The sequence below is a fragment of the Lagenorhynchus albirostris genome, chromosome 2, assembly GCF_949774975.1.
Source record: "Lagenorhynchus albirostris chromosome 2, mLagAlb1.1, whole genome shotgun sequence".
Lineage (NCBI taxonomy): Eukaryota > Metazoa > Chordata > Mammalia > Artiodactyla > Delphinidae > Lagenorhynchus > Lagenorhynchus albirostris.
The window spans coordinates 131,064,743-131,092,213 of record NC_083096.1 but is presented as its reverse complement, the minus strand read 5'-3'; the positions used below and the strand labels follow the sequence as shown (position 1 = coordinate 131,092,213).

Sequence of the window (27,471 nt, the reverse complement as noted above, 5' to 3'; positions counted from 1 at the left end):
CAAGAACATGAGCTCCGGCAGAACTCCTATCTGTAGAGATGCATTCAGAATGATTCTAAGCTTGTTAATTTGCTTATTACCCCCGATGTCTCTTTGCTGTTCAAACATAGAAAAGTGTTTGCTACACTAGTGCAGGCTGAGTATGCTTATACACTGATGAGCTTCGTTGGTGATAACTGCTTTCTGTGACTGGAGAATCTTCCCTGTTATGATTTTTCTTAATGCCAGACTCATAGTGCTGCCTAAATACTGACAGTTTCTCTGGGGCATATTAGAAGGTAGCATTATACCATGCAGTCAACAACAACATGCCTACTATGTGCTGGGAATTCAAAGATGAATGAGAATCCGTCCTTGTCTTCTAGAAACTCACAAGATACCAGGGGCGGGGAGGAGCTATGTAAACAAATAATTGCAGTGTGTTTTGTAAGTGTTAGAATAGTGGGATATCCCCACTGCATAGAGAGCAGGGAAGACTTTCCATGGAGGTGAAAAATTAAGGGGAGCCTTAGTGAGGAATTTACTGAGAAAATTAGTGGTAAAGTGCATTCTAGGTGGGGGAAGCCACCCCTTTGAATGATTCCCTGTGTTATGAATTCCCAGTGGGGTATGTTTCTCTCATGGTGTGTGTACAACTTATGCCCCTCTCATGAATTTATTAACTGAGTGGTTCTAGGTACTGGGACAGTGGGGAAAAAACAAAAGTCCCTGTGCTCATGTAACATGCATACCAACAGGGAAAGACAGCAAAGAGTAAAACATAGGACATGTGAGATGTGACAAGAGTTACTGGGGTCGCTATTTTGTGTAAAATAGTATTTGAGCAGAACTCCAGAGGCAGGAGGGAGCAAGTACATCCAAAGGCAATGTTTTTCAAAAAGGGGGGAGCGGGAAGTGCAAAGGCCCTGTGGCTGGAAATTGCTCAACAGGTCTAAGTAGCAACCTGGAGGCCAGTGTGTCTGGAGCAGACTGAGACTGGGGAGAGGGCAGGAGAGAAGTCAAAGGGTGAACAGGCTATAGGTAGGGGCTTTGGAACCAGGAAAAGGGCTTGAGCTTTTACTCTGAAATGATTAGGAAGCTATTAGAGAGTTTGGGCCTGGAAGTGCCAAGAGCCTTGGTCCTAGAGTCAGACACATTTGAGTTCAAATCTCACTCTGCCACTTTTACTAGCGCTGTCTGATTCCTCATCTAAAAAAATGAGGCTTATTATTCTTACCCTGAAATGTTGCAATGAGGAAGAGGAGGAGAAAAGTGGCGGTGGTGGTATTAATAGTAGAAGAGGTAGATAACAGTAAGAGAATTTGTGTCTGTTTATCAGTGTGTTAAGAGGCAGGGTGTGAATGAGAGATGAATGTGGCAGGGTGAGGGCAGTTATATGAGTATGAGAGGTGGCATTCTGAACAGAGCTCCAAAATCAGGCCTTGCAGACACTGGGCTGTGGTTGCTATAGATGAGGAATAATGCAAATACCCGGATAACGTTGGATCAACCATGTGTATTAACAGCAGCTGGGCCTTCCAGAGCCTGAGAGCTGTCCAACTCAACTCCAGTTTTGAAGCAGTGTATTAATAAATGAAGAAATGCCAAACAGTTACCAATGCTGTTATATTTTAAATATATCTGTTTAACAAATTAACTCCTATGTGGCGTCATTGTGCCATTTCTGAGCTAATTTCCATTATTTATTTTTAAAGCATGAATTTAGAGAATATTGTGCATGCATGATGTGTTCTGTTAATGGGATACACGTTCAAAGTTGTATGATCAATACCTTTTTCTTTTCATTTTGTCACTTTCTCTCTGTGACTGTGTATAAAGTCTCATTAGGAGAAGATCAAACATACAGGTTTGGGGCTTTTGATGAATATGAACCCCAGGCCAAAAAACAAACCAGCCAACCTTCCCACTGTCTCCCCTGCACTGCACATTAGGCCTTAATATTCCCTGCTGAGTGCTGAGAACAAGGGTCCAGGTAACTTTGTGTTGTGTTTGGTTCAGGTGTGCCTTCCTCACGCTGGCTACTAGCTACAGCTTCTGCACACCTGCTTACACCTCCCTGTTCTCCTTTGCACTGTCAGCTCTTGAAGGATGGGGCTGTCTTAGCATCACTTCGTCCAGAGCCAGCCCATAGTCTGTGCTCAGTGACAGAAAACTGAGCCGGGCTACGTTGGGAAGGTGAGCCCTTCCAGAACATTCAGCTGGAAAAGGTTGGACAAAGGAAGCTCACCAGCGGTTGTAGCAGTTTGAGGAACCAAGAAATCTTGATCCCAGATTTGAGCCATGGCCTCCAGGGGAGCCTAGAGTTGTGGGAAAGTAACCCCACCCTGTGCGGATTGGTTGTGTGGCTCTGAAGGAAGCTGCCTTTTCATTCATTAGTTAGTTTCTTGTTTGGTAAAACAGGGATTCTAACGACGCACACCTCCCAGGGTGGTGGTAAGGCAGAGACATTGCAAATCCAAGTGCTCCTTCCTTCTTTCCTTCCTCCTGTCTTCCCAGGAAGCCCCACCCAAAGATTAGTTCATCTCTAATTCTGAATTCGGTGGCTGCAAGTGGAGAGCAGCTGTCAGTGACTGAAGATTTGGAATATGCCCCTTTTTTTCCCCTCTAAGTGGTCAGCGGGAGTGAGTATTTCTCTTTCCTTCTCCCTCCTTCTTTTTCCTTTTTTTTCTTTTCTTTTTTTTTAAAGGTATTTCTTTTAACCAGACCATACTTTATAGTCTATGGAAATGTGGATTTATACAGAAATTCAACATAGGGAGACTATTACTGATATTTCAAGGAGATTCACAGAAGTGCTTTGATTTGAAAAGTGCATTAGTGTAGGGCTTTTCAAACAGTGATTAATGGGCCACCTCCATCACAACTACCTTGATGATTCTCGCCCATATTGACCTCCCCCGGGCCTGGGGACCCATTATCTATTGGAGGCGGGGGCCCAGGAATCTGCATTTCATTACAAGCAAACAGGATTTGTTTTGTATCTCTATAAAGTCTGATAACCGCTATCTTAGTGATGGAAATCCAATTTGTATAACTGTTATTGAGCACCCAGTATGTGTTCTTCGTCATATTCATCACATAGATAGTAACTTAAGTGCTCACAGCTATGACCATAGGAAGGTATAGTTTACATAAAGTCACCCATTGAAAGGGCATAAGTCAGTGGCTTTTAGTATAGTTCCAGAGTTGTGCAATCATCACCATAATCTTAAAACATTTTCATCATCCCCCAAAGAAACCTTATTCCCATTAGCAGTCATTGCCCACGGGTGGATATTATTACACCCATTTTTAGAGGCGGGAAAATGGAGGCTTTGGACATTTAAGCAACATACCTCCAACCCCGACAGTAAGTAGTGGAGCTGAGGACCATGGTCTGACTTCCTTGCTTCTAGAACCCACGCTCTTTCGACTATACCATGCCCCTTTCCAGGAACTCAAGACATATATTTGCTTGGTGGGGAGAATAATTTGAGGTTCTGGCTTTTTCCTTGTTCAGTAGTTTTAGATAATATATTTTCCCTTCCCATTCTGTCTTTGTAGGGTAAATAAATAGGTTTTAGGGATAAACAACAAGGTCCTCCTGTATAGCACAGGGCACTATATTCAATATCCTGTGATAAAGCATAATGGAAAAGAATATGAAAAAGAATGTATATGTACGTATAACTGAATCACTTCGCTATACAGCAGAAATTAACACGACACTGTAAATCAACTATGTATACATTGTAAATCAATAAAATAAATTAAAAAAATAGGTTTTAGTTTTTAGTTCATTATGCAACAGTTACATAAGAAATCAGCATGACTGAAAGCCAGGAGAAACCAGCATTTGGTCCTGTCCCTGATTGTGACCTATCATATACGGTGTTTGAGGCTTACTTTCCTCTTCTGTCAAATGAGGAAGTAATACCAAATCTTTTATTGATTCATTAAGCATTTATTGGACGTTTAATGGTGATTACACTGGATGCTCAGTCTATGGGATATTCAGAGAAAATGTTGACAATTTTAATACCAGCTGTGCTTAACTGGGCAAAAACTATATGTCAGTCACTAGCTTGTCCTAGCTTGTCATTCCATTTAGTTCTAACTGCAAGCCTAGTAGGTAGTGACGATCACCCTGTTCTGTCTCTACGGCGTTGGAGGTATGTTGCTTAAATGAGGAAACTTAGGCTCAGAAGATTTAAATAATTTGTGCTGGTCACACAGCTGAGATGACTGAGGTCTGGATGATTCCAAAGCCTGGACCTCAGTCCTCACACTCCTCTCCAGGTGAGCAGGAGTTGTTATTGCCTTCTGTGAGGTCACTACTCATGTTTCTAAACAAATACTTGCAACACAATGTGGAAGTAAATAATTCAGTGAAGGCGCTAAAGGAGGTTTAATCTTCTGGCCTCTTTTTGAGGAGGTTTGGGGAGGCGTCTAGATGAGCCTCTGGGTTCCGTTAGAGGCATAGCTAATTATTGCATTTCTCCCTCTCCTGTAGCCCCTATTTGCTTAATACCTGCAGGTTGGATTTTTAGGACTACTTCCGTCCCCTGGTACCTGCAGGAACCCTGTTTGTTGAGCAGTACTAGGCCGGGAGGGACCAGCATCTCTGTGATGTATTTCCCAACTTGAATTTATGCCTCTGGCCTCCTTGGCAAATGTTTACAAAGCCGCAGACTCTAGTAAACTAGAGATTTGGCCTGTGCTCAGACAGGTGTTCCCTACCAAGTATCATCACTAATCAAAGGGAAAGTCACTTTCTCAAGGACCCAGCTTGCATGTGGGTTTCTAAAGAAACTTGAAGAAGGCAGTTCGTTGAGCCTGGGAGCCAAGCTTGCCAAGGCACTGGGAGCTAATGTGAAAGCCATTTCCTGAAAATAGAGTTTTTAATAAGTCTTGTCACTATGGAAGGCTTCGGAAGTGCGATTTGGAAGAGCTCCTGACATTGGGATGAGGACACAGGAAATCTCAAATGACTTTTTATTCCTGGGAATAGTTGTTCATTTTGAAGGATTTTTGAAAGTTACTATTTACTGAGCTCTTACTGTATGTAAGGAATAAGTGATATACAAGCACTGAACCTCACAAAAAACCCATAAGCTCGCTATTATTGTCGCCTCTTATTTTACAAATTAGGAACTGGTGCACATCTAACCTCTCCACAGCCACTCAGCTGGTAATAGAGGATTTGTTTTGTTTTGTTTTGTTTTAAACTCCCTTTCACGTTCCTATTTTTTTTAGCCCTAAAAACTTGCAGAAATAATTTTAACCAGCATTTATTCATTAAAATTATATTGTGAATCTGAGCCCAGAGAGCCATTCATTGTTCATTGAAATGTGAGTTAATGATTATTGCTGAGAATCATGGCATGTCGTGCTGGAGCCATTACAGCAGGGTTGTTACCATGGTATTCGATATGCATGACAGGCACCCTGGCTGTGAAAGCCTGAAAGACGATACAGTGAGGAGGACCTGGGAGACATTTGTGTAATCATATTAGCATCACATTTATTCCAGAAAGGCTAACTGCTCGGTTTCACGTCTTAATGTCCACGTTTAAGCTCACCACTCTCAAGATTGGTTTTCTCTATTTAAATTGTCATCTTAAACTATTCATCCCTTCAATACTTGGCCTCTCCTCCTGCAACAAGTTTTAGAGATATGTTTATAACATTTTTCTTAACAATTTAAGTCAAATTTCACCAGCAAATATAATTTTCTTGAAGCATCCATTTCATATGGCAGAAAGACCTAGCATTAGTAGCTTCTCAAAAGTCTAGCAATCTATACTTCAGTAAGATTCTAGCACAATAATAGAGTGGAAATTTTAGGATCACCAAGGTTTATATAATCTAACCCAATTTTCCACTTTATAGGTAAGGGAAACTAGACCTAGGGAGGCTTAATGCCTTCATCAGGCATATAGCTGATTTATACAGAGCTAGTTTATACAGAGTTGCAATTTGACATTATTAGCTTTTGTGATAAATTTTGATTTATAGTTTCTGCACTTAATGAAGCATCGCTTTAAATAAAAGAATAAACCAGAATTGAACTTATAAAAATTCTATTTGGATATGGCATAAATGAACATTTCATTTGAAAACCATCCAAAACAGACTCCCAGTAGCATATTTTGAAATGTCGAGAACCGGTCTTCGGGACTTCTCTGGTCGTCCAGTGGTTAAGACTCCGTGCTCCCAGTGCAGGGGGCCCGGGTTCCATCCCTGGTCAGGGAACTAGAGCACACATGCCTCAACAAAGGTCCCATGTGCCACCACTAAGATCCGGCCCAGGCAAATGAATAAAATAAATATTAAAAAAAATAGAAAACTAGTCTTCAACTCAGAATGCAACATTGCAACTGTGCTTTAAACCTGAACAGTTGTTTTTCATTAAGCTATTTTTATATAAATTATTTTTTGAACAAGTACATCTCATTCCATAATATCGCTCTGTGCAAGTGCTATAGGGGTTGTAAAATTGAATAAAACAGCCCCTCAGAGGATTTTAAAATTTTACAAAGGAGATATGACAAATGGGAAACTTTCATTTAAGGTCAAGTGTCATCTGAAGGATCAAAGACAATCCAGTTCATTTGGTTCCTAAAGTTGTCACAGATCCTTGGGACAGTAACTGGCTTCTAAATGGACTAGGTTTTTTTCTTTGTGAGAAGGCTTAGGAACAGTTGAGGGAAGTGGGTGCATGGCTCTGAGCATGTGGAATATAAACATTCTTAAAGCACCTATTTCATCATGTCACTCCCCAGCTAAAAATCCTCCTAACAGCTCTTTATTTCTTGGCAAATACACATTTATTCATTTACTCATTCAAAAAACTCTTTACTCAGTGCCTACCATATGTGTAAAATCCAACTCCTCTTCCTGGCTTGAAAAACCTCCACATTGAGTTCTATTCCATTGAGTTCAGTTTCATTTCCAAAAGCTTCCCTTAGGCAACTGACTTTGTATCATGATTACTGACTCCGGAGTCTGTCTCTAGATTGTGAGCTTTGCTACAAAAGAAGCAATCTCCTTATCTTTGAACACCCCATTTCCAAGTATACAGGCCAGTGCTTAGTAAGTCCTTTTTAAGGGTTTTCTCGAGGCCAAAGGATCTAGAATGTAGGGCCACGTGGGCAGGGATTTTGTTACGCTCTTTTTTGTATCTTTAGTGTCTAGAACAGTGCCTGGCCCCAAGTATTGAATACTTATTACTTTGTGTTTAGTACTATGTGACAAACCCTCTCTGTGAATGCCCTGAAATGCTCTCATTTAAGCTCTTTTTCTTTTTTTTTCCTGTTTAAATCTGACCTCAAATTCAAGCCCAAGCCCATCTCTTCAGAGTCCTGCTCCCCAGCCCCCCACGAACTCTGGCAGCACGTTGGGTCTGTGCCAAACATCCTGAGTTCATCCGGAGCCTGCATTGCACTGTTCACTGTTCATCCTTACTTCTTAATCTTTCATTTCTTCTCCCAACTAGAGAATGAGCTCCTTAAGAATATGGAGCCATATTTTACATGGTTTCTGACTCTATCAGAAAGGACGTGATTAACTTGAGTTATTAATTAAACATTATCATTTAGGTCTGGAAGGTTAAGCATTTCAGGGTTTCCAGTTCCCTTTGTCCTTAATGGATGGATTCCCGAGGACCTGAGCATTTGTGTGGATTTGCGCACACACAGAGCACTGAATATTGAAGGCTTATATACTTGAAATGCCTTTCCTCCAAGAATAAATGCATGGCCATTTAACTACCCCGCCTTTTTTTTTTTTTTTTTTCCCCTTCAAGGTGAAATTTAAAAAGCCTTAATGGAGATCTGGGGTATAGGGAGTGAGGAAATTAAGAGTTAGGAGAGTGGAAGTCGGGGAGTGGAAATCTGTCCCCATCTGCAAAGCGTTTGGGCAAGTCAGCTTCAAGTCAGCTTTCCATTTCTGAGAGGTTTCCATGTGCATTGTCATGAATATTATAGTCAAGTTACACTGGCTAAAAGGCTGAGTCTTTCCAACATGTGGAACTGATTTACTTGCCTTTTCCCCCTCTTACCTCCTTTGAAAGCCCAAACACAACAACAACAGCAAAAATTCAGTAACCCTTCAGAAGCTTTATTGCATTTAGGGAAGTGTTTCCATCTTTCCATGCCTGTCTTTGTTCTCTCCGTTCCTATTTGCTCCCTGGCTCTCCTGGTTTAAATGCTACAACAGGAAATGAAGTGATCAAGACTAGAAACTTTGCTTGCTGAGATTATTGCTTTAGATTTTCCCTGCTAAATCAGACTGCAGGCTGTTCCTTTTTCCCTGTAATTTCTTTTGAGGGATAGAGAGGGCCAAAACTGGCAACCCTTTGTAAAGGTGACCCTGGTCGCCGATTTGTGACTCTCCCACGAGCTTTCTTGCTTGCTATTCAGAGCTCATGTTGGTTGAAGGGTAAGTTAAATACCATGAGACTAAGGAATTCATAATTTGAGTTCTTTTGCAAACTTGAAGTATCCGAGGGGCTGTGTGTGTATATACTTAGAGCCTGAAGAGGACAGGGAAGGAAAAACAGAGGTGAGGGGGGAAGACTCTATTAATAGATTGTTGAGAAAAGGGGAATTTTTTTTATCTTAAAGAGAAAGGATACTTTGTTCCCTTTTTTGCTAGCTGGTTGAGTAATCAACCAAACTGACCGTCTGTATGACTTAATGCCTAGATTAATGGATACACACATGCTTATTTATGCTTACTGTGTACCATGCAATGTGCTGAGGAATCATGGCATGGACCAGTTGTCAAAGAATTTACAACAAAGTTAGAACCTAGAAATCTAGAAGAGTGGAAGGAAATAAAGTAAACTGTAAACTGGTTTTTACTGAGCGGTCAGACAGTAGATTTTTTTCCCCTCTTCTTCCTTTACATATTTTCAAATTTTCTACAGTGAACATATTATTTTAACTGTAGCATAGACTGTCTTTGCTGCAGAAGTTCAGAGAAGGGAGAGATTACCTTTGGGAGGTTGTTAGGGATGAGGTAGGACTTGAGTTGGTAAATATTTATACAGGTATTTTTGGCCCCCCGTACCTCCAACTATCATAGCATAGCTATCATTAAGAGGATATTGTTAAGAGATGAACAATAATGGAATAGAATAATAATAGAATGACCATCAAGACTGTTCGAATAACTATCATAATGGTATGTGAAATACATTCATAATGTTTTTAGTGCAGTCTACCTAAATTTATCTTCACATTTATGAGGTTAAGATATGTGAAGTACCTGGTGCTAGACAGATAGTAAGCACTACACAAGCAATAGTTATATCATTTGTTATATATAGCAACCGTAAAACAAAATAAGGAAGTCTGTTGGGGCAGGACATGTGTGCCCAGGGTACCATTTGCACAAGGTCATCTATTGTGTACTGATTCGTTTTGTTTTAAATTCCCAATCTAGGCCTCTTCCTCTACCATGATTTTCAGTACCTAAGCATTTCCCTTTGTCATGAAACTGGAATAGCCCTGTTTCTTGCAAGTCACTGTGGTATTCAAGATCAAATATTTATAGTGAGGATCAAGCATGAGCCCCTACATTTACTTTTTCCTCTGTAAGCTCTCAAGGTGGTGATCTAGTACAAATGGTTCTCTGTAGAGTTTATTGTAACTGAACGTATGTCTTTTTTTTCCCTAGTGTGTCAACTCTTTGGAAAATGTTTGTCATTACCCATCATAAAGGAAATTCATGCTCCATTTTGAGATTGGGGGGTGGGGAGGAAAGAATATATGTTCTGGGTTCATTATTCATAGGCAAGCCCTGTTACTATTTTGGTCACTTTCTAGATTTTACCTAGGTTTTCTCTGTTAAGATGATGATTACATAGAGGATGATACATAAACTTTGGAGTAAGGCAAACTTTGCACCCAGACTTGGTCACTTAATTACAATGTTCTACATTTGGGCAAACCAAACTTCTAAGACCTCAGTTTTCTCACCTGTAAAATGATGACATAGTAGCTAACTACTATGAAGGGTTGCTATGAGTATTAAGTGAGGTAATGTGTTGCAAAGCACATTAATATACACGGTTAATATACACGGTAACACTGTTATGCATAATGTACCCCCTTTACACACATGTAATTAGAACAATATTTGTGTATTAAAATGCTCATTTTAAAATATAAACAATAACAAAAATCATTGTAAACACTTTTATTAGCTGTACAGTATATTATTGATTGGATGAAGTGTAATTAATCGGTCCCCTATTGGACAGTTAGGTTATTATTTTTTTTGTTAGTGGTAACCTTTTCAATACTCTTGGTAAACTATTTTCTGGAACTACCTGTATCCAGATGAACAAATTTAGAGATTTTTTTTTTAATGATGGAGATTTATGGCAGCAGGTTTGTGATCTCAGAATGCAGATGATGAAGCCTCCTTAGAGGCTTAGACCTCCTTAGACCTTCCATATGTTCAACAGTGTGAGGTTAAATAGTCTGGTAAAAATCGGACAATGTCTACTCTGGGCAGAGTGATCCCTTATAACCTAGTAAAAGCTTATTCATGGGGTATGCTTAGGGGAGAATAGAGTTATGCATATGTTTTCTTCTGAAACACTTAAACTAAGCTGCCATTAATTCCCTGTCCAGTGATTGTTGGAGTTTGTTTTAATGACAGCATGGTTAATGTTGGTCAACATCTTGAGATAACAGTGGTAATCTATATTTTCCTTCCCTTTGGCCATAATTCCTAGAACAGTAGGAAGAGATCCAGGAATGAAGCTGTTAGTGAACTGTCAGCCAAATTGGCTTGTGACAGAGACCTGTAAACGTCAAGAGAATAAGCTTTTGAATAAAAATTCAGTCCTGCATTTTCTTAGCAAAGATCAGGGAGGGAGTCCAACAGAACCTTATTAGGCTTGTTAGAGGTATTTCTCCTCTGTGGTTTTGTGCTATACCGTTCATTTAAACATCTAGTTCAAATTTGGCAGAGCTGTTGGAGTGAAGGTGGAGCCAACTGTCAGGATTGACCATCTTATTAAACACTCATGTAATTGTTCCTGTTCCAGTTAAGTGGAATTCTCTTGCCATCTGTTAAGCAGGCTCAATTAATAGAGAGATTTGGGAGGGAAAGATGGTGGGTAGGGAGGGTGGGTCAATGGAGTGAGGACTTGGGGACAGGGAAGGACTAAGTTGCAGCCCTTAAGAGGTGAGGGAAAGTAGCTCTCCCTCCACCTACACACACACACTAACACACACACACACACACACACACACACACACACAGAGCAGGATGTCTTTTTTTCTTTTCATGCGGGAGAGGTAGGGGAACTGTATTCAAGTGTAATGTGGCTCTTTAATTTCCTCTTTGGGGGAGGAGGGGGAAGGCAGCGCTTAGGGAATAAAAGAACAGAATATGCAAATAGGAGATTTGATTAAATTGTGTTATATAAGTTTAGAGCGTGCAGGTTGGATGAGACTCAGATAAAGACAACTTTTTTCTTGCTGGAAATTCAGGTTAGTACAGTACCATTGATGGGAAACTGAAGAACTAAGTCATGGTATATACTTAGAGTTTGAGGGAGTAGTTAATATGTAGCCTCAGGGAAGGCTCAGGAGACCTTATCTGTAAATTGCTAGGTGACTCTCCAGTATTGGTACAGTCTAATTTCATCTGGTTGCAGATTGGGGTGTAGATTTTTTTTTTAAGTATAATAGCCCAGTTAATAGATTATTGTCCTTTTTAAAACTGCATAAATGATTTTTAAAATATACAAAAACATTTGTCATGGGTATATTTTAAAGAAACTGCCTAGAATGTGTGTTTAAAGTAGATTTATTGGGCTTCCCTGGTGGCACAGTGGTTGAGTGGCCGATGCAGGAGACACGGGTTCGTGCCCTGGTCCAGGAAGATCCCACATAACGCAAAAAAAAATAAATAAATAAAATAAAGTAGATTTATTGAAGTATAGCATACATCCAGCACAGTGCACACTTATAAATGTACAGCTGGATGAGTTCTCACAAGAGTGAACACATCCCTGTAACCAGCACCTAGATCAAGAGAAAGAACATTTCAGCATCCCAAACGTAGGCTTCATGCCCTATTCAGTTGACTGTCCCACAAAATGTAACCATTATCTTGGCTTCTAATAGGCTAGGTTAGTTTTGCCTGTTTTTGAACTTGATACAAATGGAATTAACATTCTTTGTGCCCTGGTGTCTGGCTTCTTTCGCTCAGAAATATGTTTATAAGAGTCATCACGTTGATGCATGTTGCAATTGTGTGTTCATTTTCATCTCGCCCAAATATTCGACTGTGTGAATTCACACAGTTTGTCTATTCTGTTGCTGATAGGCATTTGGATAATTTCCAGGTTGGGGCTATTATGAGTAGTGCTGCTATGAACATTCTTAAGATTTCTTTTGATAAACACGAACACATTTCTGCTAGGTATATACCAGGATGAGAACTGCTGGGTCATAGGATATGCATATAATTAACTTCAGAAGATACCTCCAGTTTTCCAAGGTATGTGTTTTAATGAGGGAAAGGTCAGTTTTGTCTTTAGATCAGAGTACTTAGTTGCCTTGAGTTTAAGAATAAGGCATGATGGGGGCTTCCCTGGTGGCGCAGTGGTTGAGAGTCCGCCTGCTGATGCAGGGGACATGGGTTCGTGCCCCGGTCTGGGAAGATCCCACATGCCGCGGAGCAGCTGGGCCCGTGAGCCATGGCCGCTGAGCCTGCGCTCCGCAACGGGAGAGGCCACAACAGTGAGAGGCCCGCGTACCGCAAAAAGAATAAGGCATGTTGTTGTTCTTGTATTCTTTTGATTATGGAAATTAATATGACTGACAAAGAGGAGTCAGTGAACTATTTCTCCTTAAAATAACTTGTAAAGACCCCTCACCTATTTTAATGATGTTTTCACTATACAACAAAGTGTATTTTTACTTCTAGTATTTGACAAGAATGAGAAGAGTAATGGGCAAGAACAAGCAATATGTTTGCCTTTACTTCCAGGGATTTGTACACCGAGGAGATTGACTTCAAACTCCCTCCAGATTGTGCTCAAATTAAGAGTTCAAATGTCTGGAATTCCTTTGGTCCTCGAGGGAATTTGAGTAAGGGAAAGTGACAACTTGGAAATAGAATGCGGCATGCCCACCCTACCCACCTACATCCTAACCCTGTTACTGTGAGTGAAGCATCAGAGAAGACGAACAATCTGACCTTTTGGGATTGCTCTTCATGTCATGTTTTAAGAAAACTTTTTTCCATTTCCACTTTTCAAGTCCTCTGACAACCAAGAAACTCTTGCAGTCACGAAAATGTCAGCTAGGTGTATCATTTGGAATTCCTGGCTCTCAAATTAAAAATAAAATGCCCAGAAAACTCTGTATTCTATTCCTTTCACAGTTTTACATAGCAATAGAAAGTAATAAAAGATAAAATCTTTGTCTGGGACTCTTATTAGTTATGCCTGACATTGGTCATATGTATATAAAGTTATACCAGCACATTGTATCTTGCTTAAAATAAAATTGATAGAAAAAGACCCCAATCTTCACTCTTTTTCTGTATCCTGATAATAGGATTTCTAGATTATCCTGAACGAAAAGGTGATGTGAATAAATTTAATAGTTTTGCTAGAAGCAATGCCTGTTTTTAACTCACGACCTAGATTTAGACCTCAACACTTCAATATTTTACCTGTGATGCGTTTTCTAACTTCTGAGCTGTAGTTTTTAATCTGTAAAATAGGTTTCAGATCGCTGTCTCCCACATCGGGTTGTTGCAGGGATCAAATGAGATCATCTATGTGAAACTGTAAACTATGAAAGTACTAAGCCTAATAAGCCTTTGAGAACTGGGCTTAGCAGGCCCTGCATTTTAAGAAAGATTATTACTGGCCATTAATCTAGAGCATAATGGAATATCACTCTATACCTTGAGATCTTGGGCACACAGCTAAGCCTGAACTTTTAACCTTGCACCAGACGTGGCTGGCTGACCTGTTTAGTTGTGAGTTACTTGTCTAGGTTCTACTGGCCTTTCACGAACACCCTTCCCCGCTGTGGGGAGAGGAGCAAAAAGTTGTTTGCTTGGTGATAGCTCCAAACTATTATTCTAGCAGGCCACCTTTCATTTCTGGGGTGGTAAGAGGGTTGTATAAAATATATAAGTAGTCTGTAAACTCACTACTGCTTACATCTATAACTTCTTTCTTTTAACATTTTCTATTACCCACCTAATTTTTATTAGGTGTTGAGAATATAGAAACACTTATAAGCCATAAAAGGCTCTAATAAAAGTGTTGGCCATCATGATTGATAGTAATTGTTAAGAAAATGAATGAGTAAAACGGGCTGGACACGGCCTGGCAAACACTTCCTGGCTTATATTCCTTATTACTACTGAGGAATTCACCTTTCTTTTAACAACAAAGAAGAGGGAAGGATCTGAGGTTCCTCATTAGGTGTGGCCCTTGGTAGTTGTTTTGAGCAAAGTGGATCTGCTTTGCTTCCCAGAACATGGGTTACTCCATCAGTCACCTCTTGGGGGAACACCTCCCAGGATAGGACAGATAATGTATCAACTGAAATATCGCTGCCAGAAATGAAATAAGAAATTGACCACACTCATCAAGATATGGAGACACTTCATGAATTATGTTAGTTTTTAATAAACGTGCACTCTTGGTACTGAGCAGGTTGTGAAAATCAAATTATATAAAAATAGAGAATGTGGTCTGGGAGTGTAGGTGGCAGTGACATTGACACAGCCTCTAAAAGCATTGTTGTCTAGTGAACTAAGGTGTTCACCAGAAAACTGGGGCTGGAGGTCTGCAGATTTATAATTCCTTCTCCAAAATGATGTCTGTTTTAGGATTCAGAATCCTGTTGCACCTTGATGATGAAACACCTCCAGTGAAATCTAAAGCAGAACCCTGTAATCAGATGCATTAGTACATCTGCATCAAAAAGAATAAATACTCACTAAGTGGTTTAATAAAGACTATAAATCCACATCAGTTCAAGTTAGGATTTACTACCAATAAGTTCATGTCGTGTCATATTTTGCTAGCAAATGTGTTATGCAAAACTTATGATTTTCAGAGCCTTTTGAATTTTAGAATTACACATAAAGGGATTGTTGATCTGCATTACGTTTGGGTGTTAGCTCCTAACAGGAGTGTTTTTCATATGTGTCCAGCTACCAGGTAGCAAATGCTCATGAGACAATAGGGTTAGTAGCACCATAACCGGAGTCGCACTGCCTGGGTTCAAATTCCAGCCCTGCCAAATGACTTTGGGTAAATTACCTAATTTCCCAGGGTCTTCGTTTTTCATCTTTGGAGCTGCAGGAATTTTGTTATTACATAAGATATGCATATGAGGTACAATGTGAATTGCATTAGGCACTCAATAAAATATGCTTCTGTTTCCTCATATATACTCATATAATGGGGATAATCATAGTGCTTGTCACAAAGGTGTTTTATGAGACTGAAATAGGTATATAGGTGTAACATGCCTAAGAATAGTGTCTGCCCCGCAGTAAACATTTAATAACTAGTCGCCAGTATCATTATCACCATTACTAAAAATCTGTACCTTTCCTATCAGCAAGTCATTTTCAGGAAAGAAAACGACAGTAAGCATCTGTTGACTGAATGAGTGGTGCATTGAAAAATTATCATAATTTGTAATTAGAATTTTCCAGACTGTAATTCCGTCCCATTCCATCTCCATCCTTCCCAAGTGTGTTTACTTCCCTTCCCCCAGCAACATGCCCCCACCCCACCCCTCCCCCAGCCCCATCACCTTGATTTTCCTTCATTTGCACAGCACTTGATGAACTTGGCACTTGTCTTCCTCATCACCACCATGCAGGTGTGTTAGGCTGTCTGGGAAGCTGTCCCAGATGACGACAAACCCTTGTCAGTAGGATACAAAGGAACACGGTAAATTTTGGCTGACATCTCCAGGTCTGACTCCTTACTCAACTGGAGAGTTCCAGAGGTATCTTTAAAGTTTTAGGATAAATGACGAGGCTGCTGTTCCTTTTTTTTCCCCCCAGTCCCTAACAGATCCGTTTCTTGGGTTCTCTTTTTTTTTTTCTGGTTTGTTACAGGTTAATCTTTTGTGATTGGTCAGTAATGGTGGGGTTTGGTAAAGTCATAAGTCTGCAAGGTGTTGTAAATGCAGGCAGTGTCTGCAGGACTGGGTACCAGCGAGGCAGAGACCAGCGGGAAGAATGTGTGTGCTTGTGTGCCGCAGTTTGGACTGATGTCTTGGCACGGCCGTCTTGTTTCCTGGCATGTAAGGGCTGGATTCTCTCTTAAGGCCACACATGTTTGGCAAACCCTATTAATTTACTCTTTCGAGGGGCTGCTTGGGTAATGAAGGTGATAGACAATATTGAGTAGGTACTGGTTGGACAGGGACATGAGGGAATATGGAAAGAATCTTTTTTAAAGAGCTTGATTACATTAGACTGTAGTGTCTGTAAACAATTACAGCATTCAGGGAGTGCAGGATTTAAATGAGAAACACAACTTTGTCAGATTATACCAGTCGGATAAAATGGCATGGGCTCCGGAAATCTATAATTAAATGTATTTCTGAAAATGAAAAATATAGCGTAACATCTGGTTTATTTCACTACAGAAGTGGATGGGTATTGCTTACATAAGTGTGATTGACTAGCTGATATTTGGATTTCTCTGTGTAAAATAACTGTTTTAATTAAATTTTTCTGCTTGATTCTATCTGTGCTGTAAACAGCTTATTCACATACACATTCATATAGAAAATGGCTGTCTTGTTTAGAAAATCTGATGTTTGTTCATTTTCTTTTCCTTGCAGCGGATATTCAACTCCTTTGTTTACACTGAGAAAATCTCAAATGGAGAAAGTGAAGTACAGCAGGTAAGACGTGATTTAGCACTTGACCTTCTCTGTCTTTGTCTTGCTTTTGGGTGTGACTTCATTACACTTTCCAATCTCCACGTGAGGCTGTCTGTTGTTTTCTGGGTGTGATTTCATATACATCTTAAGCAAAATGGCGACAACTTCCCACTTCACGTTCTTATAAGCAGTTGAAATAATGGCTATATAGATGGCTTTCTGCTGTTCATGTTATGCTTTGAAAATATTATTTAGTGCCTTGTTACTGTTTTGGAAATTCCTAAACTACTCAAATTTTAAAATATTAGAAATTATTTCATCTGCTATAGGAAAAAGTGCCCAGGCTTTGGAATCAGACAAACCCCAGGTCAAATTCTGGTTTTCCTACTTACTTCATGACTCCCAGGAAGCAATTTAGCCTTTTGAGGTTTTAAATCAGAGGGACATAATATCTGCATGATGGGGTTGTGAGAATTAAATGAAGTAATGTCAAATTAACTGAGAATAAGTGAAATGCTTTAGGTGGAAGCCCTGACATAGAAGCAGCTCAGTGGATGTTGGCTTCTTTTGTTCTTTTATTTTTCTTTCCTCTTCTTGTATTCTTCCATTGCTGCTTTTCTCCCATCTTCTCAATGCACTGTGAGGTCAAAAAGTTCTGAGGCCAGATTCTGTTTACTTTATTTATAGCTGGCTTCTAATGGACTGCTTCCTAAATTAAAACATAGTGTTGGTGAACTTGGTCATAAATAATTGATCTGTGCTTGAAAAGAAGGGTGGTAAAGAGGATTCTGGGTTTTAATTTCAGTTAATCCACCAACTTCATTACACCATGTGACCACCAACTAGTAATTTGAAGCTAGGTTGGAGACTTAAGTAAAAAACAGGACCAAACTAAAAACCAGAGTGTAGCAGAGTGCTTCCACAGAATAAAAAGATAACTATAGGAAAATACATAATAATTTAAACTCTCTGGGGCCTTCATCTTATTCATGGAAAACAGCTTGACTTGATCGGAACTACAGAAGTGCTATGCAAGAGGACAAAGTTTTGCAAGTATCATTAAAGTGAAGTTATTTATAGGGTATTTATTTATAATAAATTACTGTAATTTGATCTTGAAGTTCAGCATCTCTTATTTATAGACATTAAAGATCTTTATTGGTTTCTGCAGGTTAAATTTAGAGGACATAAGCCATTAAGCACGTACCCTTTTTCTTAGCTTTAGATATTTTTAAAACCTAATGACCTGAGTTGTAGTGAATGTGGTTTGCTATATCAAATCTTACCTTCATAATTCCTGTCTTATTTTTATTCCAGCACACTGGAAAGTGCTTTAGGGTCATGAAATTTAAAAGGGTTTTTATAGGGGAAGGTTTCTACACAAAGCATGTTCAAGGAAACTTTTTGGGAGACCAAAGGCCATTCGATAACATTTTAAAGAAACTGATCCAGGGATATCAGTTTTACTGCTTTTCTTGAGTAACAGATACAAGTTCTTCCTTCACTGGTTTTTAAACATGAAAGTTGTTTTGTTTTCTTGGAGTGATGTTCTTGCTTTTTTCTTTTTATCTAGCTGTGAACAAGTTGGGAAGCCTTCCATAATAATTTTTTAAAAATATTAGCAGCTGATTTAGCACACATAGAACACTGGTGATTTCAGTATATTATCACATTGATTTTTTTCCATATAACGCTGAAGGAAAGATACTATCCTTATTACAGATGAGGTAGGTGAAACTCCGAAAGATAGAATAAGTTAGCTATCGTCTCATGACTAATACGTAAAAGAGCTAGTTTTCAAAGTAAGTTTACACTAAGTTATATTATCTGTATTTTTATTTTAACAGTTTATTTTTAAAATCTATATTTTCATACAAAACAGTAGTCTCTGCTAAACTGTCTTTGGCTGAATAAGTCAGATGAAGGAGAGTCACCACATCGTCAGTTCTGCCTTCTCTCTTTGATTGTCAAAAAGTTCTCTTTTATATTGACTAGGAATGTACTTTTTAACTTTTCTCTAATTTCTCCAGTCTCTTTAGAAGAACCCTGGACAAAACAGATCTTATGCCTCTTTTGCATCCAGTATTTGGAGATAATTATCATACCATTATCATTTAGCCTAAAATTTAAAATACCCAGATCGTGGATAATTTCTTCTTCTATGACAAGATTTCCAGGCCCTTTCAGTCCTCTGGTCACTCTAACAACAACAATAATAATAAAAGCTTATATTTACGTATTTACCGAGTATCTGCTCTCCCTTCAATATTGTGATACTCTTGTGGCTTGAATTGGACTAGAGTTATTCCCATTCTAAAGTGACAAAACAGAGAGCTCCTCACATCTTCTTGACTTGATTAATAGCTACCCAGGAACTCTGGGCCCTGTGATCCTGGACAGTACCCAGGATGAAATCTTTAGGGAAATACTTACCTCTTAGGTTTCCTGTTCTATCCCCCATCACAGTCATTCACACTTTCATATATATTATCTCCTTGAAACTTCAGAATAACTCTGTAAGGTAGGTGAAGTTACTATTACTAACCAAGTTCAGAAAGGTCAAGGATCCTAGATAATTAGTAATTGAGCTGACTTTTTAAAAATTGTGAAATATATCAAACATGTAAAGAGTATATAAAACATATATGAGTAGAATAAAGGAATACTATATTAAAATGAACATCTCAACATACTACCCATATAAAGAAGTAAAGCATTACCGGTGCTTCAGAAAGCTCCCATGTGACCTTCCCAGGTGGTACCTCCCTTCCTCTCCCAGAGATAAGTCTATCCCGATTTTTTTGTTAGCCATTCCTTTGCTTGTGTGTGTCTGTGTGTTTGAGATATATATATATCCGCAAATTCATTATTCGACTGTTTTTGTTCTTTATATACATCTTAAGTGTATTATTCATGTATCTTGCTATTTTACTGAGCATTATATTCCTTAAAATCACCTATGTTGATATCTGTAACTAAGGTGCCTTTATTTCCAATTCTGTGGTATTCCATTAAATGCAGTTTAAGTATCCATTTTTCTGTTGGTGATGTTTGGGTTGTTTCTAGTGTCGTAATTTTTGTTGCTGTTGTTCACGTCTCCTGGTGCAGAGTTCAGGTGGAATAATTCTTTGAATTGCAGAAACATTATTATCCCTCACCTCTGCCAATTAAATGCTAGTGTGTGTGTATCTATACATGTTCCACGTGCCCTAGGTGAGGAGACGGACTGTTTAGCTCAGGTGGAGAATCCCTTCTCTAGAGTAGAATTGCTGGGTACCAGAGTGTTCAGTGTGTCTGGATAATGCAAAACTGCTTCCACAGTTGTTGCCACGGGTTACCTTCCTACAGACGGAGTACTGGCAATGTGCTGCTCTGTACCGTCTTCAATACTTGGTGCTACCGAGTTTTAATCTTTTCCCAGTTTGGGGTGTCTGAAATTATATCTAATGGGTTTAATTTGTTTTACTCTGATTACTAATGAGTTGAAATGACTTTTTACATGTTTATGGTTCATTTTTGTATGTTGTTTTGTTGTGTCAAATGTCTGCTAATGTCTTTTGTCCATTTTTAAAATTGGGCTGTCTCTTTATTTTAGAAGTTTAAATATTCCACACATGTTCTGTATCAGCTCTGTCCAAAAGAGACTTCTGTGCTGATGGAGATGTTTCATATTGGTGCTAATCAAGCAGCCGCTAGCCACATGTGGCTGCTGAGCGCTTGAAATGTAGCTAGAGCTACTGAGTAATTAAATTTTAAATTTCATTTAATTTAATTTTAATAAAGTAGCCCCATATGGCCAGTGGTTACCATATTAGATTCCCTTACAGGTTTATGTTTCATAAATATAAATGTTCTCCCAATGTGTGGCTTTTCTTTTCACTTTCTTTATGATATCTTTTAAAGAATTGAAGTTTTAATTTTTAATAGTCAGGTTTTTTTAAACCAGTCTTTTCCTTTAAAAGTAGTCATCTCGGACCTCCCTGCTGATCCAGTGGTTAAGACTTCGCCTTCCAACGCAGGGGGTGCGGGTTCAATCCCTGGTCAGGGAGCTAAGATCTCCACATGCCTCACGGCCAAAAAACCAAAACATGAAACAGAAGCAATATTGTGACAAATTCAATAAAGACTTTAAAAACGGCCCACATCAAAAAAAAAAATCTTTAAAAAATAAATAAATAAATATAGTCATCTCTGTGGGACAGGTTTCATAAAGCAAAGAGATTTACTGATGATATTGAAAGATCTTAATGTTTGTTTTAACTGAATTAAACTTTTGCTTTCTTATCTCAAGCTAAATATTTTATAGTATTTTACTAATAAGTTAAACAAAAAAAAACTTTTCCTTTTTGGTCTCTGATTATTGTGTGTTGTTAAATTCTGCCCCAAAGACATAAAAATTTTCTCCTTTATTGTCTTCTAAAACTTTTGCCTTTCTCATTTAAGACTTTTATCCACCTGGAATTGATTTTAGTGTTGGATGGTGAAGTAGGTATTCGATTTCTTTTTCCTCTGCCCCATATGTATTTCTGAGTGTTCTTATACTATCTGTTGAACAATTTGTCTTTTTTTCCCCATCTGTTTTCAGTCATTAGTCAAGTTTCCACGTATGTGTGAGTTTGATTTGGTTCCGTTGGTGTATTTATCTGTCACTGTGCCAGTACCACGTATTCAGAAGGGGTAACACTGTCCCCTTCATTTCTTTTTCTTTCTTTTTTTTTTTCCTTTTAAAATTAGTGGACTTTATTTTGAGAGCGGTTTTAGGTTTACAGAAAAATTGACCAGAAACTACACAGGTTCCCATATACCTCCTCTGCTTCCTCACAGTTTCCCCTATTAGGAAAAAAATTGTGTTAGTGTGGTACATTTGTTATACTTAATGAACCAATATTTATACATTATTATTAAAACTAAAGTTAATAGCTTACATTAGAGTACACTCCTTGTTCTGTACAGTTCTATGGATTTTGACAAGTGTATAATGTCATGTATCCACTATCATGTTATCAAACAGAACAGTTTCACCTCCTTAAAACCTCCTGTGCTTCATTTGTTTAGTCTTCCTTCCCTTCCTCTCTTTGAGCCCCTGGCAACCACTGATCTTTTTACCGTTTCCATAGTTTTGCCATTTACAGAATTGCATTTAAGTTTTTAATTTCATAAAAACTTTCATATGCTAAAAATTATAGTTTTGAAACACAAAATGTAGCCCATTTCTTCCCTGGAATAATACAGTACATAGCATTTTCAGGTTGACTTATTTCCCTTTGCAATATGCATTTACAGTCCCTTCATGTCTTTTCAAGTCTCGCTACCTTATTGCTTTTAATGGCTGAATAATATTCCATTGTATGTATGTAGGTCAGCTTGTTTATTCATTTGTACATTAAGGGACATCTTGGTTGCTTCCAGATTTTAGCAATTATGAATAATGCTGTTATAAGTTTGTGTGCAGATTTTTGTGCGGACATAAGTTTTCAATCCACTTGAGCAAATACCAAGGAGTGCAATTGCCAGATATTATGGTGAAGTATCAATATAGTGCAAGGAACTGCCAAACTGTCTTAAAAAGTGGCTGTACCATTTTGCATTCCTACCAGCAGTGAATGAGAGTTACTGTTACTCCACATCCTCTTCAGCGTTTGAGGTTGTCAATGTTCTGGATTTTAGCCATTCTAATAGGTGTGTTGTAGTATCTTATTTTTGTTTTAACTTGCAATTCCTTTCTTTTTTTTTTTAACATCTTTCTTGGAGTATAATTGCTTTACAATGGTGTGTTAGTTTCTGCTTTATAACAAAGTGAATCAGCTATACGTATACATATATTCCCATATCCCCTCCCTCTAGCATCTCCCTCCAACCCTCCCTATCCCACCCCTCTAGGTGGTCACAAAGCACCAAGCTGATCTCCCTGTGCTGTGTGGCTGCTTCCCGCTAGCTATCTGTTTTACGTTTGGTAGTGTATATATGTCCATGCCACTCTCTCTCATTTATTTTTCTTGAGAGCATCTGTGGCTCTTTGCTATTATATAAGAATTTTTTTAAAAAAATTGATATTTTTCTGTTACTATTGACTCCTATGTATTTATATCTAATTATCTTCTTAAGCTATTATATTAGTCCTAATAATTTACCTATAGATTCCTTTGGGTTTTCTATGTAAATGATCATATATGCAAATAAGATAGATTTGATTCTTTCTTTCTAATTCTTATAGTTTTTATTTCTTTTCTGTGTCCTGCTACAGTGGCCTCCAGAAAAGTATTGTATATGTATGGTAATAGTGGCCACCTATGATATGTATTATTTTTATTGTTTAGTTTCAGGTGTATTTTATCATTTCTTCTTTGATCTATTAGTTATTTAAAACTATGTTCTAAAATTTCCAGATATATGTAGAGTCTTTCTAATTTTCTAGCCGTCCCTTCTGTTTTCCTCATTGTATTGAGAGCATAGCTCTTTGGGTTATAGTTTTATGTAGTACCTCCCATCAGATTTCCCACCTTGGCCAAGCCCTGAGGTTTCTCTCTTATCCATGTTGTGCTGTGCTATCATCAAAGTGGAAACTCAAGGTCTCCAGATTATGCCCAATTCTCAGGGTAAAAAGAAGGGTCTGGCACTGGCTTATTTCCCACATTTCTGGCTCTCACCTTGTTTGGGGACTTAAGTGCCCCTAAAGGTGGTTTCCACTTTCATCCAGGGCACTAACCTCTTAATAATTATAAGGACAATTACAACTGCTTCTAAAGATTTGTTTGATAAGCCAAAAACAGATTAGTTATTCAAAGTAGATTACTGACCTATGTCCTCTTAATTATAGCTCACGATCTTTAGTTGGAAAGGAACCACTTCTTTATGCTTGTTTTTGTATGTTTTGTAGTATCTGGAATACTGACTTGCATTTTCTATCCATCATTTCTCCTTTGGGGTAATGGAAACTAGAGCCCCAAGGGTTCTTGCCCTCCCTCTTTACTATCAAACCTTATTGAGAGTTGGATCTGACTTATGCATAGTACGTAATTAGGCAGTAAATCTAACGTGTTAATATATTTCTGGTTAGGGGAGCAATATAATTAAAACTAATAAAAAACATTTTGTGATTCTTGACTCTTACCACACAACTCTCTATGGTATATAGACTTTTCCTTGCTTTTTCTCATTATTTCTTTTAAATTAACCTTCAGAGTGTGGTTCTAAATTGCCTAACAATGTGTTTTAAATTTTTAATTAGTTCATTATGTAATTTTGCTGCCAAAAAACTATGGCAACAGCCTCGGGGAAAATAAATATCCCATGCACACATTCTTGAGTGGATCACCTCCCATAGACTCCAGTTTTGAATACTTAAAGAAATTAAGTTGTTTGAGCACATAAGGGCATTATGTGAAATTGAACCTGCATCAAGAAAAATAAATCTTTGATTAAGTGCCCTAGAAGATATCAAAATGTGGTCCATAAAACACAAAACAGTGAAGAACAAAACAAAAGGAAGAAAAGCTTCTTGGGGCGCTTGATTGAATCACTAAAAAAATCAAAGCTACTTTGGACATGTTTCAAGAGTTTGTGCTTTTTTTTCAAGTGCTCTAGTAATTATTTATGTTAACAATTTATTCAATGATATGGCAAGCATCATCTTCATAATAATTGCAGTATTTCATAAAATATTGATTGTTGGCAGTGGCTGATTTTAGAAGACTTCAGAATTCTTTTGAAATGGGAAAATTGGTAGGAGAACTGCATACTCATAGAGGAGAGATGCACCTGACATTGGGCCAAGGGCATTCGTCTAACAGTCTCCCTCTCTCTTCTGTGGTATCAGTTTTCTTTCTTCAGAATCACATCCATTAACATGTAAACATGCTGTTCCATCTTAAACACACAAGAAAAAACTCTTCTCTTGACACCACCTCCCACTCCAACTACTGCCCCGTTTCTTTCTCCCCCTTTGAGGCACAGCCCATCACAAGAGCTGTCTATACTCACTAGATCCAGTTCTCCCATTCTCTCTAAAACCTTCTCTGGCCTTACCAGTCCCACAACACCGCTCTCTTCAAGGTCACTGGTGACCTTCACTTTGCTAAATCCAGGGTCCTTGTTGTATTTCACTAACATTAGTACTGAACAGTTGATCCCTTCCTTTTTCCTTCATATGTTGATACTTTTCGGACTTGGGCCTGCAGGATACCACACTTGTCTCCTTGCTGTTTCTTGGCACGTTCCTGCCTTAGGGCCTTTGCACTGGTTCTGTTCCAACATGTATCCCCATGAGCCTTCGCTTCCTTCAAGTCTGTCCTCAAGTGTCACCTTCTGAAAGAGGTGACCACCATTTTTATAACTACAGCCCACGCTGCTCCCCAAACCCCTGGTTTTCTTTTTACTCTTTCTTTTTCCTTTTTCACTTATCACTTTTTGGTTTTAGGGTACTGACTTTATAAAATTAGTATGGAAATTCCTCAAGATTATAAGTTTGGTGTTACACCTTCCTTTGATGTTAGGTAGAATTCACCAGAGCACCATCTGGACCTGGAGTTTTCTTTGAGGGCAGGCTTTTGATCGTCCAGTTTCTTTAATAGCTGTAGGTTTGGGTGTTTTCTGGGGTTGGGGTTTTCTTTTTTTTTCTTTTTCCTTTTGTTTTTCTTCAGATTTTGTCTTATTTTGTGTCAATTTTAGTAAGTTGATTTTTTTTTCCAAGAAATTTGTCTGTTTCACCTCAGCTGTCATATTTGTTGGCATAAAAGTATTCATAATATTTTTATTATCCTTTTAATATCTGTAGGCTAGAAGAACAATAGAGAACAATCAATCAAATGAAATACTGGTTCTTTTAAAAAATCAGTAAAATGGATAAACTAGGTGACAGAGAAAGAGAGAATGAATGGGGAAGCAAATTAGTGATAAGCAAGTTTTTTAAAACTTGAACTTAGCTTTTTGTTTGTTTGTTTGTTTGTTTTCTATTTCATGGGTTTATGCTTTTTGTTATTTCCTTCCTTATATTTCAGGTTAGTTTTGCTCTTTTTCCTGCTTCTTAAATTGGAACTTTAGTTCATTGATTTTACACCTTTCTTTTTGTCATATAGAAGAATTTACAGCCATAAACTTTCCTCTAAGAACTGCTTTAGTTACACCCCACAAAGTTGAACATCATATATTTTTATTATCATTCAGTTTTTAAATATTTCCTAATTTCCCCTGTGATTTCTTCTTTGACCCTTGCATTACTTTGAAGTATGTTATCCACTTTCAAAACATTTGGGGTCTTCTTAGGTATCGTATTGTTACTGATTTCTAATTTAATTCCATTGTGGTCAGAGAACAGACTCTGTATGATTTTCAATCCTTCTTAATTTATTGAAACATTGGTTTTATGACCCAGTATATAGGATCTATCTTGGGTGAATATACCATGTGAACTTGAAAAGAATGTGTATTCTTCAGTTGTTGGTTGTTACGTTCTTTATATATCCATTAGGTTAAGCTGGTTGATAGTTCAGATCATTTGTTTTACGGCTGATTTTTAATTTGTCTAATTTTATCATTTGTAGAGAGGAGTGTTAATATCCTCAGCTACAATGATGAAATTGTATATTTTTCCCTTTAATTCTGTGCATTGTTACCTTATGTATTCAGAAGCTCCATTATGGGCCATGTACACATTTAAGATTGTTAGGTCTTGACAAGTTATAAATTGTGACATTTTGAAATATGATTGTTTATCTCTGGTGAAAGTGCTCTTTCCTTAAAGTCTATTTTACCTGATATTAACATAGTTACTCCAACCTTTATATGCTTCCTATTTTTGCATGGTGTGTCTTTTCACAAGCATTAACTTTCAGTGTCTCTATTGCTAAAAGTGTGTATCTTGTAGACAGAATATAGTTGAGATTTTCTTTCTTTCTTTTTCTTTCTTTCTTTCTTTCTTTCTTTCTTTCTTTCTTTCTTTCTTTTCTTTCTTTCTTCTTTTTTAGCTATTCTGATAATTTCTGTCTTTTAATGGGGAGTATTTAGTCAATTAATGTTTAGTTTGATTGTTGGATTTAGCTAAACTATTTTATTTTATTTTTTTCCATTTTCCCCTCCATTTTTTATTTTTTACTTCCCTACCTTATTTTGGATTTTTGAATATTTTTTGACTTGTACTTTTTAGCTATATTTCTTTACATATTTTAAGTGTATGCTGTAGAAATTACAATATATATCCTTAATTTATTACAGTCTATTTGGAGTTTAAAAATCTATCACTTCATGTATACTCTAAAACCCTCACAACCTTATAGGTTCATTTTCCCACTACTATCCTTTATACTAGAGTCATCATATTATTACATCTACAAATATTATAGACTGCACAAGGGAGTGTTATTGCTTTGGCTTTAAACTGTCATAAGAATTTAATAAACAAAGGAAAAGAAAAGAAAAATAAATCTCATCTATTTATCATTTCCGATGCTCTTCATTTATTTCTAAGGATACCAACTGATATTAAGCCTGAAGAGTTCCTATAATATTTACTTATAGTACAGATTTCCTGGTGACGAATTGTGTTAGTGTTTCATGATATTTTGTACTCAGAAAATGTCACTATTTT

At 37.9% G+C, this 27,471-nt stretch overlaps 1 protein-coding gene across 3 annotated transcripts in view; it reads left to right on the top strand.

Annotated features, from left to right (window-relative positions):
* Positions 1-27,471, top strand: part of CACHD1 (cache domain containing 1) — a 218,503-nt gene that overhangs the window by 68,339 nt on the left and 122,693 nt on the right. For all 3 annotated transcript variants that reach the window (XM_060139854.1, XM_060139855.1, XM_060139853.1), the window contains exon 2: positions 16,848-16,910. In XM_060139854.1, the coding sequence (XP_059995837.1) occupies positions 16,848-16,910 (63 nt within the window). The remainder of the gene's footprint in view (positions 1-16,847; positions 16,911-27,471) is intronic.